At 46.0% G+C, this 19,684-nt stretch overlaps 2 protein-coding genes and 1 pseudogene across 3 annotated transcripts; 2 read left to right on the forward strand and 1 right to left on the reverse strand.

Annotated features, from left to right (window-relative positions):
• The first annotated feature begins 8,164 nt into the window (after window positions 1–8,164).
• Window positions 8,165–12,172, forward strand: LOC127291864 (pentatricopeptide repeat-containing protein At3g13880). Of its 2 annotated transcripts, none has more exons than XM_051321185.2 (2): window positions 8,165–9,962; window positions 10,666–12,172. In XM_051321185.2, exons 1-2 carry the CDS (start codon window positions 8,215–8,217, stop codon window positions 11,420–11,422), a joined length of 2,505 nt encoding a protein of 834 aa, XP_051177145.1. In that variant the 5' UTR covers window positions 8,165–8,214; the 3' UTR covers window positions 11,423–12,172. The 2 variants fall into 2 exon arrangements, 1 of the variants encoding a protein (XP_051177145.1); XR_011742390.1 differs by lacking the exon at window positions 8,165–9,962 and adding an exon at window positions 10,455–10,576 and having other exon boundaries at window positions 10,666–10,805.
• A 1,483-nt stretch (window positions 12,173–13,655) lies between these two features.
• LOC127346594 (ATP-dependent zinc metalloprotease FTSH 5, mitochondrial-like) lies at window positions 13,656–15,219 on the reverse strand (annotated as a pseudogene).
• On the forward strand, window positions 15,124–19,330 carry LOC127291865 (ATP-dependent zinc metalloprotease FTSH 4, mitochondrial). Its single transcript, XM_051321186.2, has 7 exons — window positions 15,124–15,410; window positions 15,520–15,831; window positions 16,920–17,028; window positions 17,276–17,413; window positions 17,502–17,695; window positions 17,819–18,295; window positions 18,380–19,330. The coding sequence occupies exons 2-7, from the start codon at window positions 15,805–15,807 to the stop codon at window positions 19,115–19,117; spliced, it is 1,683 nt and encodes a 560-aa protein (XP_051177146.1). The 5' UTR covers window positions 15,124–15,410; window positions 15,520–15,804; the 3' UTR covers window positions 19,118–19,330.
• Window positions 19,331–19,684: the final 354 nt, after the last annotated feature.

Genomic DNA, 19,684 nt, shown 5'->3' on the forward strand with positions numbered 1-19,684 from the left:
GCAGGGACTCGCCCCGGCTATGACGATAGAGGACTTCATGTCGGTAAGTAATTGTCAATGCGATTCTATGTACTGCGGCTAACTTGCAACTATATTGTTTGTTCTTCAAAATGAGTTTTGATTTTGCAGGTTGTACCACATTGGGCTGATAATAATAAGAGGGCCGCCTTCATGGAGTTGGTCAAGAATTGGGTCGGTGAAAACCCCGATTTCAAGGCCGTGAGCGACCGGAACAAGGCCAACCGTGGGCATCAGGGAACACACAGTGCGGGGAGCAGCAGCACCGATCGCTATCGGGACCGTCTGGTACATATAAAAATGGAACAAGCTGCATTTTTTTATTTTATTTTCGATGATATGCATAACATTTGTTTTGTGATGCAGGGGAAGAAGCTCGGGAGGGAAGTTGGTGAGATGGAAGCGTGGACGCACATGAAGCTGGTGACGCCCGGTCCGAACGAGCCTCGGCCCGCGCCTGAGATGTACTATGGCAAGGCCAAAGAGAGCAAGGAAAAATACTGCGAGGAGTACGCCAAGCTCCATCCAGAGGTGGAGGACCCTATGACCGAGCCGGTCGACGAGGTGGCGATGATGCTGGCGGGGTCCGGCCTGCCGCATGGACGTCCTGCCTGCCTTGCTGGGGCTTTCAAGCCTCAGAGGAACTTCACGCAGATCAAGGCTACCCTCCCCTCCGGCAGCTACGCTACCTCCTCGCGGACTACATGCCATTCTCGGGTAGAGGTAGATGTAAGTCATCCACACTTTCATCCTCTGTTTTGACTCTTGTTCCTGAATGGCTATGTTGATGAGACGCATTATTTCTGAAATTGTAGACTCAGCTCGAGGAGGCCTATGCAGTAGCTTACGAGGAGTATCTCGAGAATATTAAGGAGCATGACCTTGTGAAAGATGCCTATGTCCAGTGGACGAGCAACCAGATGGCGGTAAGTTTCAATCTCTATGGTTGCAAAACATCATAAGTTCCCATGTTTGAATCTGAGCTATCTCTCCCTTTTCTTGCAGAGTTTCACTCGGTTCATGATGACTGGAGTGCGAGAGGAACCACTCCCAGAGCCACCTCATCCGGGGCCGACGCCAGTGTTCCCGTCCAAGAAGGAGTTCTATTGCATGTACAAGCGTCAGCGTCAGTTGACCCCGGTAAGTTGCTAACTTGGCTAAGTTGCTAACTTGGTGTGACATGGCTAAGTTGCTAACTCCCTCCAACATGTAGGGATTGGGAGAATCCGGGAACGACGCTCCTGATGGTACGCCGATGCACCCCGGTCGCTGTTCTCCTGGTGCTTCTGCCGAACCTCGGCATGGTTCTGCTTCCGGTGGCTCTCGTCGTGGTTCTACCTCCCCGAGCACCGTCGAAGTACTGCGGCCTCGCTTCACCCACTCGGAGCTAAATCGTCTCTCGGGTGGTGCACCACCATAGTTTCTACATTGTACTAACACATGATGACACGCTTCATCTTTGTAGTGGATCCCGTGTATGTACCATGGTCTTGTATGCTATATTTGTGCTATTTGTGAGATTTGATGCTATATTTGTGAGTTTTGGTGCTATACGGTGATATCTTTGTGCTCTATGGTGCTATATATGTTACTGGACATTCAATGTTATAATATGTGTATTTTCTGCAATTTTCTGAGCTAATAGAGCCAAAATGGCAAAAAACTGTCACCGTCGGCACAGGCCCATAGCTGCGCCAAATGGCAGGGTCTGTGCCGACAGTGACACCGTCGGCACAGCCGGTCCAGGTTTTTCTTTTTTTCCAGTTCGAGCAGGGACGTTTTGGCGCCAAATCTGGGAAAAAAAAAGAAAAGGTCACCGTCGGCACAGCAGGGCAGTTAACGGCCGGCGCGTCACGGCGAGATGGGTTGCGCCGACGGTGGTAACGACCGACGGTCACCGTCCAGCCGTCGGTACACGCGTGTGCCGACGGTGCCATCTTGTGCCGACGGTGAGTGCGCCGCCCCCGACGCGAGCTATGCCGACGCGCAGACGCCGACGGTCACCATCGGCAGAGACGGTGCCGACGGTGGATTATCCTGTGCCGACGGTGCGGGGCCGTCGGCGCATGGCGTGACTCCCGTAGTGCCTGAGGCCTGACCTAACGCACGCGCGCCGGCGTCGCGGCTCGTCGTCTGCCGAGTTGCGAAGAAGATTCATAGGGTGCGCACTGGGCTGCTCATTGGATTTCTTTCTCCATGGAGACGAGCAACCATGAACTAACTTTCTTAGCCTGTCCTATAATCTTGTATCGATCAGACAGGTTGATTGGTTTTTTTTTCCGGAATGGGGTAAGCCCCGGACTCTGCATCAATAGTTGCACACAACCATTTATTAAAAAAGTATGAATAATTTAAAGTTTACAACTCACGAGTCCAATGGTTTGATACAAAAATCAACCATCGAAAAAAAACAGTAATGTAACCTCTAGACATGTTGTAATCAACTAAAAGGCTGCCAAGTATCCCGGTAGAAAATATCCTAAGCAACCATCAGTAGGCGGTTGCACTCAGTAACTATGCATTCCCGCTGATCCGTCGGGAAAAGGAAACATCATAGCTGAATCTAGTGAGCTGCCGGATGAATAACCTGTAATTTTTTTTTGTAGAAACCTTCCTGTTAAACACAATGTTGTTTGTGCAATTCCAAATCGATCAACATAGAGCTGAAACACCAATGCAAATTTTAGCCTTACTTTTCTTGTCGATAGCATTTAGCCAATTTTCAAACATACTTGTGATATTTGATGGAGGTGGAATATCATACGTGGCATAAACAACTCTCCAAACCAATCTAGAAAAAGGACAAGAGATAAAGAGATGATTCACTATCTCCTGAGAGTTGCAGAAACAACATTTCTTAGTCCCGTTCCAATTCTTTTTAGCTAGATTGTTGCCTGTGAGAAAACTTTCTTATATGAATCACATGAAAATCTTTATCTTTAGTGGGATTTTTAACTTCCATAGGTATTTTTGAAAAAAATATCTCCATTCATTAAATCTGCACATTGATTTGACCGTAAAATTACCCGATTGTGTTAATCTCCACATGAAAGTATCATGCCCATTATTTAAAGATACCCCATCAGCCAACGGCATAAGTGAATCTAGGAATTTCACTTATTACTAGTCAAGCGCCTCGTAAAACTAATATTTACCGGGACCGATAATATAACATTTGCAACCGTAACATGTTTTCGTTGCACAATATTATATAATGAAGAATATTGTTGAGCCAGCGGGTGAACACCTAGCCAAATATCTTCCAAAAACGTATGATTGCACCATCATCCAATTTGGAAAGGCATCTGCTAAGGAACTCATCTTTTAACTGATATTAGACCTTTCCAAAACGGTGAGCCAGTGGGTTTTACTTGAACATGCTCTAGATTCTTGTGTGCCAAGTACTTATTATGTAGCAGATCTTGCCACACGCTCCTCCTCGTTAAGTAACTTGAACAACCATTTGCTAAGTAAATATTTATTCTTAATATCGAGCACTTCAATACCTAGCCCCTTGATCTTTTGGTCTATAGATTATGTTCCATTTTAGATAGTAGTACATGTTGATTGGTGATCGCCATGCCTCTCTCTCTTCTTGTGTTCTCCTAAGCAGACAATTGACATGCTGCTAGCCTAGAAATTTATATATACTATACTTCTTGTCACCACGTATGCATCCTATGGCCACCGGTTTATAAGCCTGGCGCACGTATCTCTAGGCCCTCAATTTGACTTATATAATTATATAAATAAAAATTATACCATTAGAAAAATATAACGACTAAATTGATATATATGTAATGGGGTCTATATTTTAAGCTTCAGCAACTGGAGGATGAAGATAGGCTCAGCATGTTGACTGATGATATTTTACTATCCATCTTGGGGAGGGTCGGTTCTTCACGGGTGGCTGCGAGGACAAGCGCGTTGTCGACACGGTGGAGGCACCTCCCTTGGTCTCTGCCCAAGCTCACCATTGATGCCAAGGATTTCCTACATGTTCCGTGTACCAAGGCAAATGATATGGAGCAATTCGCTATGGAGTCCTTCACCAAAGCAACTAGGAGTTTGTTGGATTATTTAGAGAGAATATGTCATCTTAAGTTTGCACCTTAAGCTCTTTTTAACCAACACCTTCCTGTGCGAAGTTGGCCCGCTGATAGATGACGCCGATCCATGGTGGTTTGTTGAAAGTTTTGGATCTTACTGTTCTCGACGAGACGCCTCCTTTGGACCATGGTGACGAGGATATAATTTGTAGCGGGTTCAAGAAATACATATGTAATTTCGGATCTTACTGTTCTCGACGAGACGCCTCCTTTGGACCATGGTGACGAGACACCTCCTTCTAGGTTCAAGGGGAGCAATGCCCCCCCCCCCCCCCCCCCACTCCGTCTCAAGAAAATTTCTTATCGACATCTGTAATGTTTATGCTAAAAATTTGAAGATTAATCAAAGTTTAAGAACGACTATTGTTCTTGGGCCCCTCAACGATGTGTGTCAAGATCCACCACTACAAAAGACTTAAAAAATATTAGTACTCCGCAAGAGAAATATAACTATAATGTAATAGCAAAGTAAATAATCCATACAAATAGATCCATAGTCTTTGGGATCTCGATGAAGACACTAAAACTACCTAATTTTATTGATCGAGCCAATTATATACTATGATATTTATTTCCATCAGAAAAAAATTATGGGAGTAAGTGATTCATATGCAAAAAAATAAGAAGGGTACACATTGACGTTGGGTAACCACGGAAATGCCCGTACGTGATGGACTTGGGTTTTGGGAAGAAGCATGTTGGTGGTTTCAACGATGTACAAGCAAAAAAACAGAGGAAACGATGCAAGTTTTGCCAAGCTTCATGCGTCCGAAGGAGAAACCCTATGTGGTGCTTTGTTTGCTTGCATTATTGATGAGGTTACAAGGATCGTTGAGATTGGCTATGGTGGGATTGATCTAGCTTAGCTAGGGTTTTGTGTCTCGTCTCTGCCCTCGCGTGGCAGCTCCTCCTGACTTTAAACATGTAGTTGGGTCTAAGGTTACCGTGTCTAGGTAGGTTACAATGTAGGGATTCGCACACACTAGGTTGGGCCTTCGGGTGCCTTGTGCAACCTAGTCTAGCTTGGGTTGGTTGACTCCTCTGTGTGCCTCTCTTTGGACAGTACCAGGTATATTATTGAGAGATACCCATTTAGCTATACCCACATCAGTAGCTCCCGAGTGTCTAGGGGATTCAAAGACTCGCGTAGAGACTCAATCAATTATAAAGAACGCCGAAGTTGACAAGCATGTCAGGTGACGTAGTGGACTGGAAAGTGCATCAGGCCCATATGCATCATGCTTTTGAAGTCATAGGAATATCGATTAACATGCCTTGTACAACAGGGCGGATTGTGACCAGTTAATTGCTCTTGGGCAAAAACGACATAATCTACTCAAACTCGAGTTCCTAGAATCGAACTCGATATATGCTAGGTGTAACTCGATTCATGCCGCGGAGGCCTTACCGAATCAAGCTCCTGCTTATGTAAAGGGGAACCCAATACGTTCATCGGGATTTTTCATTATGTCATAGACATGGTATTTAACTGGTAAAGTGTCACGGGGGCGAGTGCCAGGCAAATAGATGTGATGTAAATGGCTTATTTTTGCCGTAAATGCTACATGTAGATTTCGTTCGCAGCGGATGCGATCTGAGAGAAACCGAGGAGTTATAGACTCTGCACTCGTCGTAAAATAGATTGTAATATAGAAAGTTTCATCAAACTAAGGCAAGGATCGATGTTGCGGAGGCAGTCAAGAAATTGCGAATTAATTTCTTATTGAATGTGTGGCTAGCATTCTCGATGAGAATAACCTCCGAGTCTATGAGAATGTGCTTGTAGTTGTGCATAGACTCAGGTTGTTGCACTCGAGGACTAACTCGACTCAAGTTTCACGTGCAACCCTTTGATTATCAACTCATATTGGAGGACTTAATGAAGTAGATGATTGCGGGTGTGGCCCAGTTCTTGTCGACTCTTGCGGGAGAACTTGCAATGTGACAACAAGGGTGACATCATGGTGCATTCAAGTGCCACTCTAAGCACCCGATGGGATGTAACCCTGGTGGGCCATTGTTAGAAACCTAACTGTTGCACACAACCGCTGAACTGATTTGACCATACAGAGCGCGAGAAACAGAGCAACCCCTCGATTTTCGTAGAGGCGTAGTTAATGACATGATGATTCATTTCTTATGCCGACACGTCTTTCCGCGGATATGAGGGGACGGGGAATTAGGTTTAATCCGTCGGCATCCAGTGTCCTTCGCATTGTTATATAAAGGAGAATCTCATCATCCTTATCTCTCATTCTTCTTGTTGTCGCATCCTCTTCTTCCGTCTTAGATCCTTTCTTCACCATCCTCTCGAGGGAAAACCCTAGGTTAAGTGTACTTGCAAGACTTCAGGCAAGGAGAAGAAGAACTTCCTCACACCGATGAGATGTCTAGAGATTTTAGTGAAGACCATCTCACTAGCCGAGTACTTATCTGAGGCTGTATTCTTTTTTGTACACACAGATTCACCACATATTTGGATTATTTTGGTTGTTTTTTAACCCAATTGCGGTTCATAAAAAAGATTGTTTACGTAAGCGCGCGAGGAGGACATCTGTAGAGCATGCACATGTGAAGTAAAAAAGAAGAAGATAAATGGCTTATAGTCTATGTTTCATTTCTAAACCTTTGAATCATGTCCAAACATCCATCTTCATCTTTATGTTAATCACTTCATCTATAGCTCAAACTAGAGTTTTAACTAAATTTAAGCGGATACAAAAAGGAGAAGGAAAGATTACTGAACATCATTGATTCTTTAGATATTAAGGCCGAAACCATTCCGCTATCGCTTGGAGAGCGCAATGAATTAAAATTAGCCAATGAAAAATTAAACAAGCTTCGAAGAGAAGAAGAGATTAAGTGGACGCAAAAGGGCTAAAGTAAATTATATTCAGGAAGGGGGCAATAATACTAAATATTTCCACCTCATAGTCAATGGTAAACATAGAAAAAAGAAAATTTATCAACTTGAAGAAGAAGGTACTATTGTCGGGTATGATAATCTAAAGGTGTATATTTCGGAATATTATGGTAATCCAGAGCCTAGTTCTGTCTCTTTGGACGAAGATAGAACTGAAGATATTCCGCAATTGTTCGCGGATGAGAATAGATTATTAACTGCGAACTTCTCAATGGAGGAGGTGCGTGATGCTATTTTTCAGATGGAACATAATAAATCTCCGGGTCCAGATGGCTTCCTTGCGGAGTTTTATCAACATTTTTGGGAGGTCATTAAAAATAATTTGATGGCATTATTTGAGTGCTTTCAGAAAGGTGACCTATAAACTAAATTTTGGTGTGCTTACTTTACTACCTAAAAAGGAAAATGCAACTCAAATCAACAATACCGGCAGAGGAGGGACAACCATGACTAGCCTAGCCAACAAAGATCCCCGTAGGCATGCTGCCACCGCCGACCGCCATGGCCTCCTCATGCATCAAGCATCAAGACTCATGGAGCCATGGCCGGAACGCTCTCCGGGGCCACCGCCTCGGCGCACCACCACCATCTGGGGCCGCCGCCCCGACATCTTCCAACCTCGCCGGCGAAGCAACACTACACAACATCTGAGACTCCCAAAAAGCAACAAGGAATTTAAGGCGGTGTCTTCAAGAAGATAGCGACGAGAACACCGCCACCGCCCACTCCAAAGGAGTTTGGGTTTTCACCCGAAGATACCTTGGCCTTCGAGGTGTGGGAGAGGCGGGGTTCCACGACGATGCCTTCAAGATAGTATAGCGATGCACCAAGACGCCGTCTTCGTCGGCACCAGCCCAATGTAGGTGCGAGGCCTTCGCCCGGAACACCGACACCCTCGTATTCACATCCCCTCGACGTGTTTGTTAGAGCTCTGATGTTAGAGGAAAGAAAAACTTAATTCTCAACTAAAAATCTGGAGTTCATGGGTAGTTCAAGAGTGTTGAATGCGTGTTTTTTCACTACGTGAGGTGGGGCCGAGTTGTCGGTGCCGTCATGGTGTGATCTCCAAGGCAAAAGAAAAAGAAAAAAAAAGCGGGGGATAATTCTACCAAGGAATGTTAAACCCTCCCAAAACATCGAGCCGTCGGCTCGCTCCGTCGACCGATGCTGCTCGCGCACCGGAAACCAAGCCACCGTCTTCTCCGGCAACCGCCTTCGAATCCGCCCCGAACCCCGCCGCCTCCCCACCGGCGCAGCCCGCCGGCGGAGGCTCCACCACCACCCTGCCACCGCCGCGTCCCTCCCCTGAACCCGGCAGCCTACGCGGGCCTCCTCCGTGCCGCGTCGAGGGCCCGGTCGCTGCAGCTGGGCAGGCTGACCCACTCTCACATGCTCCGCGCCGGCTACCACCCGGGCCTCTTCCTGCGCAACAACCTGCTCGCGGTCTACTGCCGCTGCGGCGACATGCGGGGCGCCCGCCTCCTGCTCGACGGAATGCCGCGCCGAGACGCCGTGTCCTGGAACACGCTCATCGCGGGCTACTCCAGCCTGGGATCCACACGCCTGGCGCTCGCCGCGTTCCGGGAGGCACGGGGCAGCGGCATCCAGGCAGACAGGTTCACCTACGCGGCGGTGCTGGCGGCGTGCGGCGGGGCCGGGGACGGGCGGAGCGGCCGGGCGGCGCACGGGCTGGCCGTGGCGAGCGGGCTCGCGCGGGACGCGTTCCTCACCAACTCCCTCATCGACATGTACGCCAAGTGCGGGATGATCGACGAGGTGAGGCTGGTGTTCGACCGGGCCGAGGAGCGGGACGAGGCCTCCTGGAACCTGCTGCTGTCGGCCTACGTGCGGATGGGGTGGCCGGAGGTGGCGGTGCACGTGCTCGTCTGGATGCACCGCTCGGGGGTGAAGCTCGATAGCTTTGCTCTCGGCGGGATCCTCAAGGCCTGCTCGGAGCTCGAGGGGTCCGAGGACCTCCGAAGGATGCTGCACGGCTGCGTGGTGAAGGTCGGCTTGGACTTGGACATGTTCGTCGGGAGTGCCATGGTGGACATGTACGCCAAGAACGGCGGGTTGGAGGAGGCGATCAAGGTGTTTGACTGCATGCCGAATCAGAATGTGGTGGTTTACGGTGCCATGATTGCCGGGTTTGCTCGGTTGGGTAATGACCCATGCCCTGAGGTCAGAATCGAAGCGGTCAGGCTTTTCTCAAACTTGCTTCGGATGAGGATAAAACCGTCCAAGTTTACGTTCAAGAGCGTGCTCGAAGTGTGTAATCTGACAGATGCAGTGCGCTGTGGGAGGCAGATACATGCCCATGTTATATTCAGTGGGTTTCAGGACGATGAGTTCATAGCAAATGCGCTGATCAACCTCTACTCTAAAGCACGATCAGTAAATGACAGTCTTAGATGCTTCCATATGACACCCAAGCAAGATGTCGTCACATGGACATCCATGATTACAGCTTTCGCGCATGATGAAAATTTTGAGAAGGCACTAGACTTCTTTATAGAATTTCTTTCTATTGGAAAAGAGCCAGACCAATTCGCTTTATCTAGTGCGATGAATGCCTGTGCTGCTCTTAGTCTGCCAGCAACCTGTAAGCAGTTGCACTGTTATACGGTCAAATCAGGACTCGATCAGTTCACTGTTTGTGGCAATTCTCAGATTGCTATGTATAGGAATATAGGTGATGTTAAGGCTTCAAAGAAGACATTTGACCAAATTACCATTCTGGATACTTACTCATGGTCTACCATGGTTTTGACCTATGCCGTCCATGGCCATGAAAATGAGGCTCTGGAGCTCCTCCAGAAGATGAAGGAATGTGGCGTCATGATAGATAATACTGCTTTTCTTGCCGCTCTTATTGCTTGCAGCCAGCAAGGTCTGATGGATGAAGGTTTCAGGTACATGCTCATGACTCACCTGTCTGTTTTCTTATTTCCCAAAAGTTTGGCCTTCCTGCTACGTTTTATAGGGATCCTCGTGTACTATACTATACTAGTAGCATTGCATGAATCAGTTTACAGTAAATGTTCAATAGTCAAGTCATCGTGCACAGGAACTATATGCACTAGCAAGGGAGAGTTGACAGTTTGGGAATTGTAGTACTGCCTACATTGGTAATTGTAGCTCCAAAATAGAAGTTCCAATTAACCCCTAGACATTGTTGCTCTCGCCTCTTAAGCTTAAAAGGCATGTTACATTAGCTAACACATTTCACTTTTGCCAAACATAGGGCTTACCCATATTATGATGTCATATTTCCCCTCCGGATAGGAGACCATGTATTCTGGATTTCATTCAGTTTCTCATGTGTACTATAATCATAACTTTTCGAATTGCCCATTTCCAGGGACTGGTAATATCACCGGACTTGAAGTAACACCGCCAATGCCGGTCCCAAGCCCGGATGCAAAAGGTGGAGGGTTCATGTCTGACATACCTTTCCTGGACAAAAAAAAATGTATGTTCAGAACTAAAGCTAATTGAAGAATATGCTATAAATGGAACACTAGAAGTAGGGTCCTCTCCTCCATTTCTAACACTTCTATCGAACTTCTCAAAAATGTTCAGAATTTCACCAGATATTCGTCCTTTGTAATGCAGGCATTACGAGAGCATGATATCAGATTTTGGTTGTTCCCCATCTGCGAAGCACAAAGCTTGCATAGTAGACCTCCTTGGCCGTGTCGGCAAGATGGCTGAGGCTGAAGATTTCATAATGGGGTCTGGATCAGAAAATGACCCAATACTCTGGCGTGCACTGTTGCGTGCTTGCAGAATCCATGGGGATAAAGAGAGAGGTATAAGAACTGGAGAGAAATTAATGGATCTCGAGCCCTTTGCTGCTACCTCATATGTGGTGCTGTACAACCTCTACATGGATGCTGGCAAAGTCTCATTGGCTATGAGGACAAGAGGCCTAATGAGAGAGCGGGGCGTGAGCAAGAAAACAGGGATTAGTTGGACAGAGTCCGGAGGGTCCATCCATCATTTTGCTGATGGAGATAGCTCCTGCCAACAGAACAATGCAGTTCAGGCCAGATTGGAAGACTTGCTGGTCAGGGTGAAACAGAGGACCGAGTGTGGCGGAACGGATGTTTGGGAATTAGGATTCCAGAGCAGAAAGGCTGGCGAGAGCTCGCTCGGCAGACATAGTGAACTACTGGCGGTGGCTTTTGGGCTGTCCACTTTGCCGCCTGCTGCTCCTGTAACGGTTATGAAGAACCAGAGGATATCCCTGGAAAGCCATGAAACCCTGAAGTTGCTATCAGGGCAGGAGAATAGGGGAATAATTGTCAGAGACCCGACTCATTTTCATCGTTTTGATCAAGGTTCATGCTCTTGCAGAGACTACTGGTAGTCAAAAGTGATTTATAACCTTTGGGACTACAGGCCTTAGAAGGGTCAGTGGAGCAGTTTGACCGTTTTTGTAGGTGAGATCAAAACTGGTGTCTCACAGATAACACAACTCTACATGCAAGTAAACCAAGCCAGGGTATCATCAAGGAAACCCTGACAGGCTATTGTGCTTGACTATGCCAAACTCCAGCTGCGCATCACTTTGCGATCAAGAGCTGCACCCCTTGTGCTGTTCATCTCTGATGAAACCATGTGAGTGCAAGCTGAAGATGTGAAGGCAGTGCTACTTCCCTGTATGTCAGCTAGAAGTGTAGCTTAATCGCCTATACTTGGGACATTTTGTTGAGCCAAATGTGCTGGGCTGAAGAGCTAGCAGCTGCGCCAGGGCTGATTCCTAAAGATCATCTGCAGCAGAACGTACACTCTAGTCACGGTGCCGTAGAAGCTGCGGTTAGAAGTGTTCGCGTTGAGAATGTCCTGAAGAGGGGACATGTTAGCATTGAGAAGTTTCTGATGGGTAGACAAGCTGATCGCAATGATGCGCTGCATTCTAACTATGAAAGAAGTTCGCTGTTTTTTTTCTGCACAAGCTGACATAGGTTAGCAGGTATAGTTACCAGATGGTACATTTACGCAAGCACCTAATTTTGTTTTACATAGGTTTTGTAGCTGGGGAAATGTATGTAGCCAGGACTGAAATATTTATATATCCTTGTGCACTGTCACAGAAACCATATTCGGTTAACAGAAATCTTGGGTTGAGTTTTTACTAAAATAAAATAGGCAGAAGTGCAGAACACGTCACATTCTCTTCAGACTCGAGAAACAAAAACCAGAGATATTCACACCGTACATCATCTTTACATTTGTGTGCATGCAAGCAGCTAAATAATCAAAAGAAGAAGAATTTTCTTAGGACAAAACTGCTCTGCCTATCGAGTTTGTAGGAAGGTGTTTCATGTTTCTGCTAACGATCGTTGAGACATTTATTTACTTCCTTTTGCGGTAGTGTGGATACTGGTCTCTTGGTCTGATCTTTGGTGTCAGTACCATTCTTCTTTTTGCGGGTAGACGACACTGGTTTATTGAACTGATCTTTGCTGAGAGTCCCATTCTTCACCAGGGTCGTCATCCAGTGAGAGTTACATGCTCAAGGCAGGGCTAGCCATAGGGCGAGGCAACAGAGCGCTCGCCCCGGGGCCTCCAGGAGCTAGGGGCCCCGGCTCGAGATTTCTTTGCATACTTAGTACACTCATACTTATATTCTTTAGGATGTATGTTTAAGAATAATTTTTAAAAATATAGATGCTCTATACTGCAGCTTATCGTACCTCTACTCTGACCCCTTTTATCAAAAAATATTTAACATTTACTTTTTAGACCATATAGTTTAGAATAATTCTAGAAAATAACAACTAAAGATATATATGTTTAGAATATTAAGAGTCGGAGTAGAATATTTTAACCTTCTGTATTTTCTAAAATATTTCTAAGAAAAATTACTTAGAAATATTAAACTATTCTACGCCAATTTAAAAAATTCTACTCCGACTCATTTTACAAAAAATAATTTAATATTTCTAAGTAATTTTCTCGACGAAACAATTTCTCTCTAGCCTTCTCAAATGTGTTGAACGACACCGACTCTCATAATTTTTTATTTGATTAATTCTAGAGATATGTATGTATATAAATGTGTACACAAGTAGTTATGGTAGAAATAAGTATCATGCTACATGGTTCACTCGATCAATAAAAATAAATATTTTCAATGTCTTAACCGAGATTCCACCGACCATAGATTTTTCAAATGTAAATATAATTTAGTTTGCTATTGTATTACCCTAATATATCTCTTGCGGAATACTTATACTATTTTAAATTTTTGATATGTGACCAAGTGGAGGAGATTGTTAAGTGGCCCCAAAACACCAACCATAGTTAAACTGTGAGTAATATTTAGAAAACTAACATAAATATATACGTTTAAGCAATTTTTTAGAGTGGGGGGGGGGGGGGGGGGGCATGGCCCCCTGCCATAGGAAAGCTTCGCAACTGTAAACGAGAGGCCCTTAGTGTCCTGTCACCCTAGGACTCCCAAAATCTATGGACCGGCTTTGGCTCAAGGAGAGCATGGGTTAGCACATGGAGCTCCTTAATGTGTATCATGAAAATCTTCTTTGTGTCCTTGTAAACCTTGCCCAGTAATTCTTCCACTTCAATATCAATCAAGTCTATCGTATACGCCCGCTCAAGGTCCTCGCCTTGTTACCGCCGACACCATCATCATAGGAAACAAGGCCAATCCACTTGCTCATACCATACTTTGTGACCATGTCTGTCGCCAACTAAGTTGCCTCGCTAGATCAGACACGGCGCTAGAAGTCACCTCACTGTCTCCAAATATAAGCTCCCCAGCCACCCCGCCTTCCATAATGATATACAATTTCTCCATCTTCTTTGTTGAGATATTATACACATCTTCTTCCTCTCGCAGCTGCGTCACCATGCCAAGAGAGTTTCCCCTTGGGATAATGGTAGCCTTGTGGATAGGGCGAGCGACATCGGTGTGGATAGCAACAAGGGCCTTCCCTCCCTCGTGGTACACAATCATCTTCCTACAATTATCAAGTATCATCGTCGATTTGCGCTCGCTGCCCATCATGATATTGTCCTTGGCGTTCAATGTGATCCATCACAACAAATTTTGCACTATCCTTGGCAACCTTTAGAGCAGCAACGTTCGCCAGGTTTATAAAGTCTACACCTGGAAATTCCGTTGTCCCCTTCACAAGGATCATCCGAGCTACACCCTTGGCTTTGATCTTCAAAAATGAATCATAGAGAAAGGTCGAAGTGTTGCATTGAAAAATTGAAGACCACGAAGGCGCGTGATATTTCTGGACAGAGTATATCCATTTGACATATTATAAGGCTCCAGGATTTGCCATCGGCCCTTCTAGATTAGGAACCTGAACATGTATGTCAAAACGGCCAAGTTTAACAACAACTTTATCTAGCGAATGGAGGATGTTGGTTGCCGCGAGAACGATGATCCATCTCAACTCTGTCATGTTTCGTCTTCAGCGTTTCTGCACCCACCAATGTCATCAATCTCATCAATGAATATTATGGAAGAAGATCGCTTATTTGCTTCACTGAAGAGGTCTCTCACACTCTTAGCCCCAAGAGCCACATACATATGCTCAAAATCATTGCCACTGCACGCGAAGAAAGGGCCAACGACTTTCCCTAATTACGGGCCGAAACTCTCCACTAATCAGCGTTTGGTTAACCGGATTTTCCTCAACACCGTTTTCCCCATGTGTGTTTTACTTCATTAATGGCCCGTATAACCAAAACGTAATTTTGCATTCAACTTTTGTGAAGTCAACCTGCAACTTTGACCCTAACCTTCTAGATATTTACAATAAATATGCCACTGTGGTGATCTATCACTAGGATACAAAGTATTGCAACAAAAATTTTGACCCTACCTAAAATAAAAAAACTACTACTGCACCAAAATTGTTCGCAGCATAAGAAAAACGTAATGCTACAAAACAAGTGGTTAAACAATATTCTCTGCGGTAATGGCATGTGCGATAATGTGGACATTAGAAGCGGTCGATCACAATATAGGGAGTGAGAAGGCTAATATGTGGACCCTATGTCCAGCTCAGCCAAGTGAGGCCTCCACAGTGGTGTCCACGTGTGCCAGAACCAACGTCAAAGGCTCAAACAGTGCGCAGATCGCCGGCCGGCGGCCGGCGCCCTGCCCCCGGCCTCTGCTCCCATTGCGTCCCCTCGGAGCCAAGCCGGTGGAGATCGCCGGCGCTGAGCGGCGGAGCACAGCTCGTGTCAGCCAGGAGGGAGCCGACCCCAGCCCAGATCCTGGAGTCGGCCGGTCGGCGTCGGCTCGCGGAGATGCAGCCCAGCCACGGTCGCTGTAATGGAACCCAGCGGTGGCCTGAACAGCTTCGGCGCAGGTGAATCTTTCTCTCCAGATATGGTGATCGTTTGCAATGAATCACGTTGGCTGTCCTCTGAATTTCGTTCACGGGTGGTGCTCTCTGAAACCTTTTCTCTTTTTTCTAGGGACTCTGAAACCTTCGCTTTGGCTCTCTCTATCCGCGCCGGTTCTCTGAATCCTTGTTTTGATCTATTAGGACTCTTCTACGTAGTATAGTCGAACTAGAGATAGTCGTGTTATGTGATTCATGCAGTTAAATTATCCGCGTCTAGTCAGGTTTAGAGATCAACAACAACAATAGGAGGCTGTTTATTTGTAAAGGAGACCAAGAATCGCCGAGCAGCGCCAATAAATTTCGAGCGATTCTTTTCTTGGGCGAAGTAGATCTAGAGCAGCACGTCCTGTCCATCATGGCCGGCCGGCTCGCCCTCTCCAGGGTATCTCTTCTCTTTCTTTCTTCTTTACTGTGTTTTTGCCAGCATGATTGTATTTGCATTATTCGTCCAGTCTTGGGGTTAAGGACTCTGTTCGTCGAATCTTGGCGATACTCATATTGGGATGTTGCTCCTGTACTTGATGCTTACCGATGCTGCAACACTGCAAAGCACTGTATTTCTGCGTTTCAGACTGATGCCACTTAAATTTATGGCCTGCCAATTTCGAGCCCGTTTACCTCCTTGGAGGCGTGGCCACGACACACATCCTGCTGCTGCTGGTTGCCTCCCTTGGGCACTGTCTGCTGCCCTGTTGACTCGCGAGTTCTCTGAGATCCTCCTCGGATCCCCTTCTCGTCGATGCATTGCGTCTTGATGCGACCGGCTTCACATAGACGGTGTGCTCCAGGTTTGCGCGACCACTCTCGGGCCTAGGGTGGCTGTTGGAGTTGAGGTCGGCACAGGGGACACTGGTGGTTTTCAATAGCTGAGTGATGTCCTGATGTCAGTTACAAAGACAGAGGCTTTCCGTGGGGTGGGTGTTGAAGCCCATGCGAAAGCATTGCACGGCCCCTCTGTGCCGACAGCGACGACGCTTGTGAGCGGCGTGTCCCTTCCTGGAGGCGTTATCGTGAAGGTTTTCCCCTTTGAACTCTGGAGTCTCACCTGCTCTCTTGCGCAGTTAGCTAGCTCCCTTGGCGTCGGTGGTCTTCTCCTAGGCGGCCCAGTGCGCTTCTTCAGTTTGGTGCAGTTCCTCGGAGCGGCGGCTCGGTGCGTGAAGTTTCCAGCCGAGCTGCCGGTTTTTTAGCTGAGACCTTGGGCTCCTTTGTTTTTATCTTTGTTTAGGCTTTATCTTAGCACATGTGCTTGTACCGCTAGCTGGCAACCCCAGTTTTCGCTTTCTTTTTCTGTTGTGGTTGTTCGTGTTGTACTCCTCGCCGTGATGGCTTTGTTAATTTAAAGTCGGGCTTGTCGAGCCTTCAGTTAAAAAAAAAAATCCGAGCCGTGTTTCTTCCATGATTGCTGTTGTCATTGCTGAATACGACTGTATTTTCTGGCCGTCTTAATTTTTGCATGTATTTCTGCCACAGGCTGCAAGGCACCTTGCAAAGCCTGGATCGGCAAATGCGATCTACAGCGAGATAGCGGATGCATCTCTTTCTTCTTTCAGGGCACCTGCTGCAAAAACTACTGGTGCAGGTTTGCCACTCCCTCTCCACCGCACTCAGGAACTACAGCTTTAATCTTACATGCATGGCTACTGCCAGCTACTTATAAACACAAAATCACCCCCGTGCAAAAATGACACTCCTAAAGAGATTTTTTATTCTTCCCAATATCTTGTTTTCGATTATATAGACATCATGTTATATTCTGGGCCTCGTCGGTTGAGCCTTGCCATCGAGTAGCTAATTAAGTTTGTTTTGAACTCTTGTTCTTAATACAGGCAGTGTGTTCTCTAGAAGATTTAATAGCAATGGTCCAGAAAGAGTTGTACAAAACTTTGAAAAAAATAATCCAGCGACTTCTCCAGCTCTCTGTGAGTACGTAAAAGCCGTCGTCAGTATTGAATTGCGAACCCGAGGTAGCTGCCGTTTCCTTTCACATAATTCTCTTACATTGTTATTTCTTTCTCATGCAAAGCAATTTATTTTACAACCTGTTTTCTGCAGGAGGAACTGCTAATTCAGCCACAGATTCAACCACAAGTTCCAGCGATGTCAAGAGGGTTGATGAAAAAAAGGGTAAATCTGATGCTGTTAACGACATGTCCATGAATTCAACCACGAATTTCAGTGATGTCAAGGGAGTTGATGAAGCCAAAGCTGAGCTCGAGGACATAGTTCACTACCTAAGAGATCCCAAGGTGAGTGGCATTACCATCTTCACTTAACACACTTGCATGCAGGCAGTTGTGTCAATTCACTTCCCCCACTTTCTTTTTTCTTGATGTTCATTGAGATATTAACCTGGCGAGCTTAATTTACAGCATTTCACGCGTCTTGGTGGCAAGCTTCCAAAGGGGGTTCTGCTTGCTGGCCCACCGGGCACAGGTAAGACCATGTTGGCAAGGGCTGTGGCCGGTGAAGCTGGTGTCCCATTTTTCGCACGCAGCGGCAGCGATTTCGAGGAGAGGTATGTGGGCGTTGGGGCTAAAAGAGTGAGAGAGCTCTTCAGTGAAGCAAAGGAGCAATCCCCTTGCATAATATTCATTGATGAGATCGACGCCATTGCTGGCCGTAGACAGTCAGATGATGCAACGTGGAGAAGGCAGACCCTTAACCAGCTGCTTTCTGAGATGGATGGCTTCAAGCAGAATGACGGGATCATCATTCTCGCGGCGACCAACTTCCCCCAGTCGCTAGATAGTGCTGTTGTTAGGCCTGGGCGTTTTGACCGTCATATTCAGGTTCCTAATCCAGATGTTGAGGGCCGGCGGCAGATTCTGGAGGCTTGCATGTCAAGGGTACATACTTTTTCCAGAAAGATAAGGCCTCTTCGTAATATTCAATGCAAGATTTTGACCTTTATCTATGATTTCTTTTTTCAGGTTAAAGCCCAGGGTGTGGATCTGATGATCCTTGCGAGGGGGACACCAGGATTTTCAGGTGCAGACCTTACAAACTTAGTGAACGTTGCTGCTCTGAAGGCTGCCAAAGATGGGGCTGAAGCTGTTATGATGGATCACGTTGAATACGCCAAGGACAAGATCATGATGGGCAGCGAGCGCAAATCGGCGGTGATACCTGATAACTGCAGGAAGATGACAGCGTACCATGAGGGAGGGAGGGTACTTGTTGCCATACACACGGATGGTGCTCGCCCTATCCACAAGGCTACCATTCTTCCGAGGGGGAACACTCTAGGCATGTTGGCACAGCTGCCAGAGGAAGAAGATGTGTATAAAGTCTCTAGGAAGAAGATGCTGGCAAAATTGGATATCCTCATGGGAGGCAGGGTGGCCGAGGATGTTATATTTGGAGCAGATGAGGTAACCCTTGGCGCCTTGTCTGATGTAAGGGAGGCAACTCAGCTAGCGACAGATATGGTCACCAAGTATGGTATGAGCGAGCGGCTTGGCCTTGTTTTCTATGGTAACGGTGACGGTGGGAAGAAGGCCTTGGTTGATGATGAGGTGAAAGAATTATTGGACAAGGCTTACGAAAATGCTAACAAAATTGTCACGGCGCACCATAAGGAGCTTCATGTGGTAGCCGATGCCCTCCTTAAGCATGGAACTCTCACCGGAGACCAGATCAAGCTGCTAGTATGTCCAAAGAATAAATAGTTTTTTTTTGAAACATCCAAAGAATAAATAGTTTATACAATAGTTAGCAGACTTGTGAAATCTTACGCGTACTAACTGTTGAGAGGCAGAACAGTTTGTCCTAAGAATCCCTCTACCAAAAATGACATATTTTGAAGTGTTGAAATTTTTTGATATAAAATTCTACATGTACATCTCCATAATATATGTGTGTTCGTCAAGTTTTGCAGAAAACTGATATCATTTGTTGTCTATGTAAAAAAGAGAAAAATTATCTTGTGAAAAGCATTATTTTTAGCACCGAAATTTGTCTTTTTTATACATGCTACATGACAAGTTGATTTTTCATGAAACGACTTTGTGGGTGCGTAGCATGTGAAGTTGTGAGTGCGAATATTTCTTATTAATTTTTGTTTACATTTCAAAATGTGTCTAAGATACATTTCAAAAAGGGAGCACATGCACATGAGCCAAAACACCACTCCCATTTTCCTAATTAAATAGCTTGTGTAAATAAGCTGCAAATGAAATGTTAACAATTCACTTGGTGAATATGTGATTTTACGTGATTTCTTCAAAATTATGGAC

This window comes from Lolium perenne, chromosome 4 (genome assembly GCF_019359855.2).
Source record: "Lolium perenne isolate Kyuss_39 chromosome 4, Kyuss_2.0, whole genome shotgun sequence".
Taxonomy (NCBI): domain Eukaryota; kingdom Viridiplantae; phylum Streptophyta; class Magnoliopsida; order Poales; family Poaceae; genus Lolium; species Lolium perenne.

Excerpts from the sequence above, each read along its gene's own strand:
- LOC127291864 (XM_051321185.2), top strand. The coding sequence starts at position 8,215 with ATGCTGCTCGCGCACCGGAAACCAAGCCACCGTCTTCTCCGGCAACCG. Across the intron at positions 9,963-10,665 it reads CTGATGGATGAAGGTTTCAG|GCATTACGAGAGCATGATAT; the intron begins GTACATGCTCAT and ends TTTGTAATGCAG.
- LOC127291865 (XM_051321186.2), top strand. The coding sequence starts at position 15,805 with ATGGCCGGCCGGCTCGCCCTCTCCAGG. Across the intron at positions 15,832-16,919 it reads GCCGGCTCGCCCTCTCCAGG|GCTGCAAGGCACCTTGCAAA; the intron begins GTATCTCTTCTC and ends TTTCTGCCACAG. Across the intron at positions 17,029-17,275 it reads TGCAAAAACTACTGGTGCAG|GCAGTGTGTTCTCTAGAAGA; the intron begins GTTTGCCACTCC and ends TTCTTAATACAG.